Below are 13,346 nucleotides of genomic sequence, written 5' to 3'. Positions count from 1 at the left end.
CAAGCTCTTCCTCTGACTTAATTTATAGTAACAACCCCTGGTGTGGGTCCCCTCACTGGGAAGGTGCTGACTGAGCCTTGGGGGGTGACAGGAACCCTGTGGGAGCTGTTTGGGTGACAGGAGCCCTTGTTGGGAGGTTTTTGGGTGACAAGAGCCCTTGCTGGGAGTTCTCTGAGTGACAGGAACCCCTGTGGGAGTTGTTTGGGTGACAGGAACCCTTGTTGGGAGTTGTCTGGGTGACAGAAACCTTTGCTGGAGTTGTCTGGGTGACAGGGATCCCTGTGGAATTGTCTGGGTGACAGGAACCCTTGTTGGAAGTTGTTTGGGTGACAGGAACCCTTGTTGGGAGTTGTCTGGGTGACAGAAACCTTTGCTGGAGTTGTCTGGGTGACAGGAACACTTGCTGGGAGTTGTTTGGGTGACAGGAACCCCTGCTGGAGGTGTCTGGGTGACAGATGAGCCCCGATGGCTTTGGGAAGGTGCAGGCACATCCCAACCCCTGTGGTACCTCTGGGTCTGTGCTTTGTTTCCCCCCTTGTCTCGGGTCTGGGTGATGGGGACCTGAGGCCCTGCAGGTTCTCAGAGCTGTCACCCTGTCCCTGCCGTGAGGCCACCTCGGGCTCTGCTGCTGACACGGGAGGAATGGAAACATAATGAGTTAATTAATTGTGGTGTTTGGCCCAGAGCAGGGAGAGGGGGGCAGCCCCAGGGGCTGGGGGGGGTTCTCCCCTTGGTTGTCTCTGCCCAGGCTGTGGTTTGGTTTCAGTTCAGGGGTGGGGGTTGGACCCTCCCTGGTTCATTGGGCTCAGGATTTGGGGCTGTTCCAGGGGTGTTTTATCTCTGCCACTGGCTTACAGAAAAGAAACCCCAAAACTCTCCTGGCACATGCCAAAGGAGGGGATTTTATTTTCCTGCCTGGGGTCACTGGGGGGGTGTTCTGTGCATCCTGAACTCCCAGCCCCAGCCCCAGCCCAGAGCTGGGGTTGCTGTATCCTGCTCCTTCCCAGCAGGTTCAGCTCCTTCACCCCTCAGCTGTGGTTTCAGGGCTGCTGCTCCCACAGCACAGCCCTGGCTCTGCCTCGGGTCACCCCTTGGGTCACCCCTTGGGGCACCGTGTGTCCCCCTGTCCCCCCCTGTCCCCCTGTCCCTGGGCTGCCTCCCCTGGGGTCTCCCCTCAGCTCCCGGGGTCCCTGTCCCTCCCCTGCTGCTGCCCCTGGGGGGGCTGCAGGCTTTGGTGTCCCCTTGTCCCAAAAGCACCTTTTGGAGGCCAAAGAATGAGGACAGACCCTTTTTGCTTTAATTTTCCCCTCTCCTTAGCAAGCAGCCCCCCTCCTGCTGACAGCTTTGCCCCCAGCCCCTCTGAGGGGAAGCACAGGCTCTGGGGTTCCTTTTCCCCGTGTCACCCAGAGCCCAGGTGAGCATTTTATGGCTTTTTTTTTTTTTTTTTTTTTTTCTGGTGGTTGTTCACTTTCCCAGTGTTGGGCACAGCTGTGGGGAGGCAGGCGTGGAGCTGGGGGGCCAGCAGCCCATCCCCAGGGGCTCCCGTGGGCTCTGACCTGTGCCCTGGGGTAAATCCCAATAAAATCCCCCTGTTGTTGTGTAGAAGCAGGCTGCAGCATCTCCTCCAGTGTGTCAGTGGTGAAGTGTGACAGTTCTCAGATGAGAATCTGGCACTCTGCTGTACCCCCCCCCCCCAGTACACAGCTCTGTACTCTGAAAACTCATTCATGAAATGGCCTTAGCAAGAATCCCATGTTTTGTGTTTCTGTACATGAATAAAGTGAAAACCATGAATGTAAGGGGTGAGAAAGGTTCTTTCCTGGGCAATGGGGCTGAAGGGGGGGGGTAAAATCCAGGAGGGAGAGCTGAGGGGGGGCTGAGCCCCAGGCTCTGAATTCCAGAACCATTCCCTGGGGAGGTTTCAGTGTTTTAATAAGAAAAGCTGCTTGGGGGGACTCTGCCATCCAGGGGGGGTACAACAGCTTCCCTGGCTCCAGGCACTGTGCTCAGACTTTAAATAATCTACAGACTCTTTACAGGGGGGAGGGGGAACACTGAGCATCACTCCAATAAATATTTCAAATATAACCTCTTGGAAATGTTCTCTTTAAAAAAAAAAAACAAAACAAACCAAACCCTCTTTACAGCCCGAAGCCCCAACCCCACAGCCAGGTGTCAGCTCTGCTTTTCGGGTTCACCAGGAGCCCTGGGGGGGGGGCCTGGAGCTGGGGATTGCTCTGCCCCCCCAAGCCCCCCCCAGGGCTCCAGGCAGCCCCTGAGGAGGGGTTGGGGGGGGCTGGGGAGGGGCTGTGGGGAAGGTGCTGGGGGGGAGCAGTAAAATCCAGAGAAGCAGGAAAGCAGCTCAGGAAAATGGGATTAGCAAAGCTCCAGGGTCTTACAGGGGGGGCATCACCCAGCCCAGCAAGGGGGGTGCCTGCTGGGACCCCAACCCCGAGGGTGCTGCAGCAGGAGGGGTGCAGTGGCAGTGGGGGGAGTGTGGGGTGAGGGAAAACCCTGGGGGTCTTTTGCTCACTGGGGCACATTTCCCTCTGCCCCCCTCAAGGAAGGGGCAAAGAACCCAGCAGCTGCTGCTGCAGAGGCTCAGAGCTGGGGAGATTATTTGTGGCTGATGAGCACACACACCCCCTACACACAGACACCCCCCTCACACACACACCCCCCCCAGGCACCCCATACACACACAGACACCCCAACCCCCTCACACACACACACAGACACCCCATACACACACACCTCCCTCACTCACACCCCCCCAACACCTCCCCCACTCACACATACCCCCCCCAACCACAAACACCCCTCACACACCCCCCCCAAAACACACACACCCCCCCTACACACACACACCCCTCAACCCCCCCCACCCCACACACAAACACCCCATACACACACACCCCCTCAAACACACACACACACCCATCCCCCCCACCACACACTCACACCCCTCCCACACCCCCCCAACACCCCATACACACACTCACACTCACACACACACCCCCATACACCCCCCCCTCACACTCACACCCCCTCATAGCAGACCCCCCCTGCCAGCAGAGACCCTCAGGACATTTCTGCTCAGCCCAGCACCCCCAGCCCTGCTCTGCACCTTTGCACCCCCAGGTGCTGGGGGGGGGGGATGAGCTGCACAACCCCCCAGCCCCCCCGATGCTACCTGCTGTACAGACAGCTCTGCAGTGCAGGTCACAGGCAGCTGCCACAACCAGCAGGAGAGGCCTTGGATCCAAATGAACAGGAAAAAAAAAAAAATCCCAGGAGCTGTTTCTACAGCAGCTTCCCCAGCACAGCCCCAGTGCTGCTTTTTGGGGCCATCCCTACAGGGCATGGTTTGGGCTCCCCATGACCAGGCTGTGCCTCAGCTGGAGCAGCTGCCAGGGTCTGGATCCAGTGACAAACTGGCCCAGGTCACCCTGAAATGTACCAGTACCAGTACCACCACTACCACCCCCCCTCTGGACACAGCGCTGGGCTCCTACCCACCCATTTTTGCTACTCCAGACCCCAAACTCAGGACTCCTAACCCTAACCCCATTCCTCATCTCCCCAAAGCCTGCTCCCCCCAGGAGGGGCTGGCTGACTGCTGGGATCTTTGGTAACAGCTGAGCTAACCCAGCAGGGCCTGAGCAGCAGCTCAGGAAAGCTGATTTTAGGGATGAGTTTCCAATAGGGGAAACACAGTTCATTTCACCAAGCCAGGAGGCTCAGGAAATCCTCATCCTCATCTCTCCAGCTTGCAGCCAGCCCACTGGAAATCAACCCCCCCCCCTTCTGTGCAACCCCCTGGATGTGGGGATTTGCTTTCCTGCAGCCAGCTGGAGCTCCCAGCCCTGTACTGAGGGAGGAACAAGAATAATGGTGACAAGTGGGACTGTAGTGAAATGAGGCAATGAGGCAACCAGGTGGCACCAATTGCCAGGTATGGGCATGAGCTTGTGTTAAGCCCACCTGTGCCTGGTTAGGGTGGGCCCCAACTCCACATGAGCAGGATTAGGGGGCCAATAAAAGGGGAGGCCTGAGGCACAAGCTCATGCCCACCATCTGGTAATTAGTGGCACCTGGTTGCTCATTTCACTACATGGGACTGCTGCCTCCTCTGCCCTACCTGCAGGAGACAGAGCTGGGGGGGTGGGCAGGGGATTTCTGGAGGAAAAGGTGGAAACCCAGTGCCTGATTTCAGTGCCATCCCTGCTCCCCCTCGGGAGGGCAAAGTCCAAGGGCTGTACCAAGGCTGCACATCATTCCATGTTCACCAGAGCATGGAGCTGTGGCTGGATGGAGTCTGTCTGTGTCTGCAGCACTGTCAGCTCACTCAGGGTGGTGGCCATCAGGGCTTCCTGGGGGCCTGCAGTCCCAGCAGCCTTACAGGCAGTGCCCGTGGCAGAGCTGCTGTGGTGCAGGGCAGGCACAGCCCCTGGGACAGCTGCCAGGCTCTGGTAGTGCCCATTCTCTGGGAAGGACAGCAGCTTCTCTGGGATTTTGGGTGACACCTCATATTCCTCATCAGGAAGCTCTGTCTTGTGCCCCTCCTCGTTCTTGGATGCTCCTTCAACAATGACCAGGAAGGATTTCCAGGGTGTGTTTTTATCATGGATCTGAGAAAAGAAGCAGCAGAAAGCAGCAGGTTGAGCAGGTGATGGGCTGGCTGGGATGTAAACCCTTGGAGCCAGCTCCTCCCAGAGGTGTTCTGTCTCTCTCTCTCTCTCCAGCCCACAAATTAGGTCAGCACACACCCAGGCTCTAATCTGTGCTCATAAAGCAGCTCCCTGCTCCTGCAGAGAGCCTGGCCCAGAAAGTCAGGGACATGCTCTGAGCTCACACAACTAATCTCTGCCTGGAGTCCCCAGAAGTGACCTGCAGGGGCTGGGCCACAAGAGATTAAGGACAGCTCAGGCCCAGGCACAAACCACGTGAGTGTCACAACCACAGAGTCACAGAATTTCAGGTGGGAAGGGACCCCAAGGCCCATCTCTGGCCCAACCCTTCCTGTGTTACTGTTGAGCTGAGATAAACTCCACATGGAGCTGAGACTTAACACTTTCCAGAGTGGGGGAATCCCCCCCTTCCCCTGGGAGACCATTCCAAGGTCTGACTGTCCTCATGGGGAAACATTTTCCTCCTGTGTCCAAGGGGAATCTCCCCAGGAGCACCTTGTGCCCATTCCCCTTGTCCATAGGGAGTCTCCATCTTTTTTATAGCCCCTTTTAACCTCTGGCACATGGCACCAAGGTCTCCCCTGAGCCTTCCCCCCTCCAGGCTGCACAAACCCAACCTTCTCAGCCTCAGTGCCCAGAGCAGGGCACGCCGGGGAGCAGAGGATGTGCCTGACCCAACAGAACCCCCAGACTCAGTCCCCTGTGTGCCTGCCAGAGGTGTGAGGTGCAGGGGCCAGGAGGAGGGGTCCCTCACCGAGGTGTGCCTCCGGAGGGTGGATTTGTCGGTGAAGGTCCTGCCGCAGGCGTTGCACATGAAGGGTTTCTCCCCCGTGTGGATGCGGTGGTGCCGCTGCAGGGCGTTGAGCTGGGTGAACTGCTTCCCGCACTGGTCACAGCAGTAGGGACGTTCTCCTGCCGGCAGAGAGCACTGTCACCCCGGCAGGGAGGCTGGGGACACCCCCCTGCGGGTCACAGCAGCCTAAAGGCACCAACGAGCAGCTTAAGGGGGGAAAAAAAATCAGATCTGGGCAGAATCCTCACGGCTGCGGCTGTTCTGGGAGGTGTGGGGTGAGCAGTGACCTCCACTTGGTCACCTCCAAATATTAATTCAGCACTTTCGGTTGTTTTTGTTTTTTTTTAAAGGAGTAGAGGGTGAAAGAGCCTCTTGTTTAGGGTGGAAAAAGGGATATTCACAGAGAAAGAGATGACATTCCAGAAAAGGAAATAAAATGTCACCACCCCATCCCCGGCTCCCCGAGCAGGAGAAGCAAAATGGAGAGAAAAGCAAAGGTTGCAAAGAGTGGAAGTGACAATTCCCTTGTCCTGACACACTGACACACAGCCCAGGGGACACTGGCAGCACCACTGGAAAGTCACTGCTGCTGTTCACTACTCAGAGCTACAGCTGGGGATGGAACAGACACTGAAATGGAAGCAGGAGAGAATCAAAAGGTGAGAGGGGGGCAAGCAGGCAAGAACCAGAGCTAAACCAGAGCCCTTCCAGTAATCCCAGCAGCACCAGTAACACCTGCACAGCTCACAGAAACCTTTCAGAAGGCTGTAACTCAGTAGGGAGCACAAGGAAGAAAGAAGAGAGAGCACCAAGAACCCCCAGAGTGTGTGTGCAGGGCAGGGATTCCACACTGGGAAATCCTGGCTGGGGAACATTTTTTTTTTTGGGTCTGAATTGTGCAGGTGTGAGGTGTGGGTCCTGGCACTGGGGGTGGTTGTGTTCCCAACACCAAGAGCACCTCCTACCTGTGTGAACTTTGATGTGCTGGTAGAGGGAGTTCCTCTGGGCAAACGTTCTGAAGCAAACTTCACATTTGAAGGGCTTGGATCCAGTGTGGATTCTGTTATGGTGTTTCAAGTACTCCTTGGAGGCAAAGCTCTTCCCACAGGTTTCACACATAAAAGGCCTTTCCCCTGCAGCAAGAGGAGAATCAAACCCAGGGAGGGTTTAAGAGCAGCAAGAAAACATCAGAGGCAGAAGGCAGAGCACTGAGAGGTGCAGCTGGAGCAGGCAGGGCAGCAACACCTCCCCCAGAGCTGGGAAAAGCCCAGGGCAGAGCTGCACCCAGCAGCCTTCTCCCCATCTCTGCAGCATTCCTGCCTGCCCCTCAGCACCAGCAGGATGCTGCAAGCACCCAATTTCACTGAAACACCTCTCAAAAAGTGCTCTTGGAACTGTGTTTCCTTGTAGTTTAATGGTTTCTGCCACCCACAGGTAGTTGGGAGTCACCAGCAGAAGGCAGGTGGTGATAAGGGCAACTGAGAGGCTGGGGTTGTGGGAAAAGCAGCACCCACAGCTCAGGGGTGCTCAGCCCAAAACACTGCTCTGTACCACAGAGGGTGCCCAGGGGAGGGGTGGATGCTTTGGAGAAGATTCCTCTGCAGATCAGGGTAAAGCAGGACACACTCCTCAGCCTGACAGCTCCAGGCTGACAGGGAAATTGTTTTTTTTGTGAGGAACTCAGCTGGATTGGTCACTGGGGATGCTGAAGAACACCCACAGCAGCCTGGTCCACACGTGAGAGGTGGGATCCCAGGGAGATGGGAACTCCCCTTCCCTTGAAGCCATTTTACAGGATGGTTTGGGTTGGAAGGGACCTTAAAGCTCAAGACCCAACCCCTCTGCCCGGGCAGGTCTGCTTAAAGAAAAAACCAACCCAAACCAACAACAAAACTGTTTTTCTGCATGGAAGTGAGCTGAGCTTCCCTGCAGGGCTCCTCCTGCAGGCAGCCCGGGGCAGCCTTACCTGTGTGGCAGCGTTTGTGATAGATGAGCATGTGATTCTGAGTGAACCTGGCCCCACACTCATCACAGACAAAGGGCTTCTCCCCAGTATGGATTCTGAAAGGAGAAAGTGGTGTTAAAGCCCCCCAGGTACAGCTCTTCCCTCCACACACCAGCTGCACAACTCTTTTTTTTTTAAAAAAAAAAAAGGATTATGCTGGCACAAAATGTAACTCTTTTAAAAAATAGCACCTTGGAGCTGGGCCAAGTGCTGCACTGTGGGTTCTGCAGGGCTGCTCTGACTGCTCAAGACCCAGGAAGTTCTTTAAAAGCAAAATTTTAAAAGGCAAAAACTGAGTAAACTTCAGGAAACTCATCACAGAACTTGTGCTTGGTAAAAGAACGAAGTGACCACCCTGTGGTCTGTAGCAAATGTGTTGAATTTTGCAGGAGCACAGCCAAAGTTTTCGTGGTGCTGCAGAGCAGGAGGAGGAGCACAGGTGTAAAAACATGGAGCAAGGTGAGAAATCCTCAGCAGGGACTGTCAGGACAGCACTGAGTTCCCAGTGCTCCCCAGGCCTACTGCACAGCCCCAGTGGCACACAGCAGAGGGGAAACTCCACTTATTCCAATTAAAAAATATAATTTAAGCATCAGAAAGCAGTTCCCTGTGGTTAGGAAGGGCCGTGGGATGCTGTGCAGCTGCCAGCACTGACACCATGGCAGCACTCACCAAGATTTGCTTTCTGCCCAGGGGATTAAACCCTCTGACCCCGTGCAGAGGTGCAGGAGCCCTTGCGCCCTGCAGGAAATGTCCCCTGGGAACACCCTGGGCACCCCTGCATCCCCTTTTTTTTGGGGGGTCAAGCAGTGGTGCTTTGGGGGTATTTCTCCTACAGCTTGTTTCTGCTCCCCTCTCAGTTGTTTCCTACACTGAGCACCCTAACCTGCTGCTCTCCAGTTCAGTGTGGCCAAACCTCTTCAGAATATTTTCATACTTACTGCATCACATCATTCTGCCAGCTCTAAAGGGGCCCTGGGTTAGCTGGAATAATCACAGCCCTAATCCTACCAATAATCTGCCATGGGGGTTGCTCTTCCCATGTCCCCCTGACTCTTGGTAGGTCAGGGGAAAAGGCTTCAGCAGCTGCAGTCCTCAGCCCCAGCACCTTAAAAGAAAATGACAGCAACTTCCTTAACCTGGGAGGGTTGAAAGCAAGGGGGAAAAAAAAACAACAATAAACAGAAAAAAAAAAAAAAAAAAAAGCCATGAAACAGGGAAAAGATGGCCTCCCAGCCACCACATTCTGCATCCCCCACTGGACTTGAAGGCTCAAGGTGTGTTCCAGGGGATCCTGCTCCTCTCCCCCCAGAATCTAACAAGGCCAGGGAAGTCTGTTCATACCTCATGTGTGTCTTGAGTGCAGAAGGCTGAGAAAACTTAGCCTCACACTCTGTGCACCCATAAGGCTTGTCGCCTGTGTGTGTCCTTTCATGGAGCCTCAAGGCAGTTTTGGAGCTCAACCCCTTTCCACACTGCTGGCACTGATGACGTTCCCCACCACCCTCATGAACCTGGAGAATGTGCCTCTTGACGTCCTTCTTCCTCTTGAACTTCTTACCACAGAGCTCACAGGGGAAGTGTCTCTCAGAGCTGTGGACGTGGCGCTGGTGGCTTTTCAGGTTGCAGCGGTTGGCAAAGGTCTGGCTGCAGGTCTCACACCTGTACACCATCTCAGCAGCCAGCCCGTGGCTCTGCCTGATGTGCTTCAGGAAGCTCTTCCCGTAGAGGAACTCCTTCTCACACGTGCTGCACTTGAAGCTGCTGCCCCGTTTCTTTTTCTCCTCCTCTTCCTCCTCCTCCCCCTCCTCCTCCTCCTGGGATTTTTGCAGCTTTCCCTCCTGCTCCCCGTGCTGCTCCTGGCTCTCGGGTTTGATGTGTTTCTCCCCTTGCTCCTCTTCCTCCCTCCCCACATCACACCCACCCTGCCCCGGAGGGTGTTTGTTTCCCTCAGCAGCCACCTCTGCATCCTTCTGCTGCTCCCTCAGCCTCCTGGTGTATTTCTTCTTGGGGATCTCCACAAACACTTTCCTCCCGGCCAGCCTCCCGCTCGCCCGCCTCATCTTGGCAAAAGGAGGCTTCAGGATTTCCTTCTTTTTGTCCATTTTCTCTTTGGGTTTGGCAGCTGGCAGCTCAGGGGCTGCTCCCTGCCCGGGGCTGTCCCCTGGGGAGGTGGGAGGCCCCAGAGGGCACTCTGCCCGCTCAGCTTCTGCCACAGCCCCAGCTTTGGAGTCCAGCGAGGCGCCCGCCCGGGCAGAGCCCTCCTCCTCAGAGCTCTGGGACTCGGAGAAGTTCTGCAGCTCCAGCAGCACGGATTCCAGCATCTGCCTCTTCAGCTGGAAGCAGGTTTCCGAGAGGTCCAAGCACTTGAGCTTCTCTGCTATCTCCAGCATCCGTTGCACCCTGTCCTCCTCCACCTCCACCCTGGCCGTGTAGACGAACTCCAGGAAGGAAGCGAAGTCGGCCACCTGGACCTCGTTGAGGAGCACCTGGGTCCTGGGGCCATCCACGCCCTTCTCGTTGAGGAAAACCTCCTTGAAGAACTTGCTGGTGGCCGCCAAGACGGCCTTGTGGGCCACGAACTCTGCCCTGACCCCCTGGTACTCCACGCTGACGGTGACGTCGCAGAGGTGTCCCAGCAGGCGCTGCTGGTGCATCTCGTTCAGCAGGTGGAGGGGAGAGGACTTGGACTCCAGCAGCACTGCGTTGCTTTCCATCTTCCTTCTCCCTGCAGGAAAAGGGCTGACAACACCACCAGACGTTAGCTGGGGGCAGGAGAGATGAACAAACCCACCCCCGGGTGACCTGGGGGCAGCGGAGCTGGGACAGCCCGGCCCGCGCAGCGCCTGGAGGCAGGGCACCCACATCCTGGAGGCAGGGCACCCAAATCCTGGTTCAGGGCACCCAAATCCTGGAGGCAGGGCACCCAAATCCAGGATTTCAGAACCCAAAAAGCCCACCCTGGAGAGGGCTTCACTTGAGGCTGAGACACTTGCAGGTTTTTAGCAGGATTCAAAAAGCAGTGCTGTGAGAAACGTGGCTACAGCTGCCCCGGATCTCCCTGGATCCAGGTTTCAGAGCCCTGGATCTCCCCAGCTGCTGGGTTGAGTCTCTGGGTTAATTGGAGTTCACAGCTCAGCCTTAATTTTACCCAAAAAAGCAGAGGGGGGGGGGAGAGGGGGAGCAGCTGCAGGAGGGACAAAGCAAAGAGGAGAGGATCAAAGGAAATGTGGAATTAAGGGGATGATTGTCCCTCCCAGGCAGGCAGCAGGAGGCAGGTGAGGAGAAGGGACAGGTAATCCTGAGAGAGGATTCACAGGGGAGACTTTTAAGGAGATTTGGATAAAATTCCAAACTCCTGACTGACCAAAAAGCAATTGTACCCCCAAGCTGCACACCTGAAAAGTCATAAAACTCCCCCAAAGCTCCTTCTCTGAACCATCTCCTCTCTCCCAGTGGCCTTGCAGCCTCTCCAGGGCTCCCTGGTTTCTGCTGTGTTTCCCACTCACGTTTTCAGCTCCTGAAAAGCCCCTAAAAGAACTGATTTGTTAAAAAAATAAAACCTTGATCCCAAACCAATCAATATTTGTGTCAAGTCTGGAGACTCTCAGGATCTCCCCCACTGCCATCTGCTGAGTTTTACTGCTGTCCTCAACAGCCACGGAAGGAACTGTAAATTAGGGGAAAAAAACCCAAGCAAAAAACATGGATTCATTGGGATCATGGGGATCTTGGGTTCACAGGGATCTTGGGCTCATGGGGATCTTGGATTCATGGGGATCTTGGATCATGGGGATCTTGGGTTCATGGGGGATCATGGATTCATGGGGATCTTGGATTCATGGAGATCTTGGATTCATGGGGATCCTGGATTCATGGGGATCTTGGATTCATGGGGATCTTGGGCTCTTGGGGGTCATGGGGATCATGGATTCATGAGGATCTTGGGTTCATGGGGATCTTGGATTCATGGGGATCCTGGATTCATGGGGATCTTGGATTCATAGGGATCTTGGGTTCATGGGGATCTTGGATTCATGGGGCTCCTGGATTCATGGGGCTCCTGGATTCATGGGGATCTTGGATTCATGGGGATCCTGGATTCATGGGGCTCCTGGGGCTCCTGGCACCCAGGAGCAGTGAGTGCAGCAGGGGCTCCAGAGCAGGCACAAAGCCACAGGGAGACCCTGCCTGGAGGGGCCACCCAGGGCACAGGGAAGACCCAGCCCTGCAGCAGGGGGAATCCTGCAGGAGCAGCAAACCCTGCCCTGCTTCCCAGAATTCCAACCCTCACTCAGCAAGCCTGAGATATTAACATTTAAGCAGTTCTGCTGTCATTATTCTAATAAATCCCTAAGAATCACTGCTACCTGCACTAAACCTAAAGCTCTGCCCCTCTCCCCTCCCCACCACCCCACACCCTCTGCCTGTCTCACTGAAATATAAAAGTGGAACTTTTTTTTTTTTCTTTTTTTTTTGCCTTATACAACGATTTTTTTACCCACTTACTCCATCCTTACACAGCCACCCCCCTCCCTTCCACCTCAGCAGGTCACAGGCAGAACCCAGCTGGAAACAAGAACCCAACCCAGAACCAGGCCGATCCCTTCGGTTTCCTTCAGGCTGCAGAAGCAGAAACCTCCCCTCCTTCCCCCCTGCTGCTCGCAGGGACAGAAGCTGCCTGCACACACTGCTGGCTTGGGAGCTGCTGAGAGGAGGAGCAGAAACCCAACCCCCCAGGGAGGGCTTTGCTGGCACAGCCTGGGACACCCCAAAAAAAGGGGGAAAGGCGGAGCCCGGGAGCTGGAAAGGAGGAGCTGCAGCACTGGGGCTCAGGGAAAAGCAGCTCCCTGCAAGAGTGTGTCCCCCTTCCAGAAACAAACCCGGCAGAGCCAGAGCCAGAGCCAGAACCAGAACCAGAACCAGATCCAGAACCAGAACCAGAACCAGAACCAGCTTGATGGAGCAGCCTGGAGTCCCCAGGAGCTCTGTTCTGCCCCAGCACCCCCAGCCAGCCTCACCGGAGGCACTGCTGCTGCCAGCACTGCACCGACCAGCAGGGCTGAGCAAGGGGCAGCAGAGCCCCAAAAAGGGCTGGAGCAGCTCCTGAGGGGCCCTGGGGACAGGAGCAGAGCCTGGGGACAGGAGCTGAGAGTGGGGACAGGAGCTGAGAGTGGGGACAGGAGCAGAGCCCTGAGCAGGAGGGGGATGGCACCCTGGTTCCCCACAGCTCAAGGGTCACAGCAGTCTCAGCCGCCCTCCTGCCCCTCAGCCCGTTTCTTCCTTGGCCTCCCCTGCTGCCCCAGCACCCCGAAGGAGATGGGAGGGCTGCACCCACCCCCAGCCCATCCCCACCCCCACCCCTCCCTGCGGCCAGAGGAGGGGGCAGCACCCGCCGGAGGGGAGCAGGGAAGGAAGGAGGGAGGGGAAGCCCAGCTGTCTGCCCACCCCGGGAGAGGCGCTGGGGCTGCCGAGCTCCCCGCGGAGGACAGACCCTCCCAAGCGCCCCGGGGGTGCCCCGGGAAGGCCGGGCCCACGTCCCGACACCTCCCCACGCCGGGGCCGGCCCTGCCGAGGGGAACCGAGGCCCGGAGAGGCCAGAGACGTCCGGCGGCGCTCTCGGGAGGCAGGCAGCCATCCCCCCGGCCCCGGCAGCCCCGGAGAGGCCCCGCACTCACCGGGCAGCCCGGCAGCGGCTGGGTCGGTCCCGCAGAACCCGCGGGCTGGGTCCGGAGCCCCGCCCGCCGCCCTGACAACAGCACCGGAGAGCAGCGAGGGCGCAGCCGCGGCGCGCCGGAAGTGGCGTCATGCGCCGCGACGAGCGTTGCTAAGCAACGAGCCCCGGGCATCCGGCACC

General features: G+C 56.8%; 1 protein-coding gene and 2 long non-coding RNA genes across 3 annotated transcripts; 1 reads left to right on the top strand and 2 right to left on the bottom strand.

Moving 5' to 3' along the window:
* Nucleotides 1-89: 89 nt before the first annotated feature.
* Nucleotides 90-1,799, top strand: LOC139793898 (uncharacterized). The gene is made up of 2 exons (XR_011724871.1): nt 90-136; nt 168-1,799. It is a non-coding gene; the product is annotated as an uncharacterized lncRNA (long non-coding RNA).
* Nucleotides 326-994, bottom strand: LOC139793899 (uncharacterized). The gene is made up of 2 exons (XR_011724872.1): nt 430-994; nt 326-368 (listed from the first exon to the last, which is right to left on the bottom strand). It is a non-coding gene; the product is annotated as an uncharacterized lncRNA (long non-coding RNA).
* A 1,240-nt stretch (nt 1,800-3,039) lies between the features above and the next one.
* Nucleotides 3,040-13,277, bottom strand: GZF1 (GDNF inducible zinc finger protein 1). Its single transcript, XM_071738789.1, has 6 exons — nt 13,168-13,277; nt 8,834-10,217; nt 7,451-7,545; nt 6,450-6,617; nt 5,446-5,603; nt 3,040-4,631 (listed from the first exon to the last, which is right to left on the bottom strand). The coding sequence occupies exons 2-6, from the start codon at nt 10,204-10,206 to the stop codon at nt 4,275-4,277; spliced, it is 2,151 nt and encodes a 716-aa protein (XP_071594890.1). The 5' UTR covers nt 10,207-10,217; nt 13,168-13,277; the 3' UTR covers nt 3,040-4,274.
* Nucleotides 13,278-13,346: the final 69 nt, after the last annotated feature.

Source organism: Heliangelus exortis, chromosome 3, assembly GCF_036169615.1.
Source record: "Heliangelus exortis chromosome 3, bHelExo1.hap1, whole genome shotgun sequence".
Classification (NCBI taxonomy): Eukaryota; Metazoa; Chordata; class Aves; order Apodiformes; family Trochilidae; genus Heliangelus; species Heliangelus exortis.
Note: the sequence above shows the minus strand (reverse complement) of the source record. Positions and strands in the feature narration are given on the sequence as shown.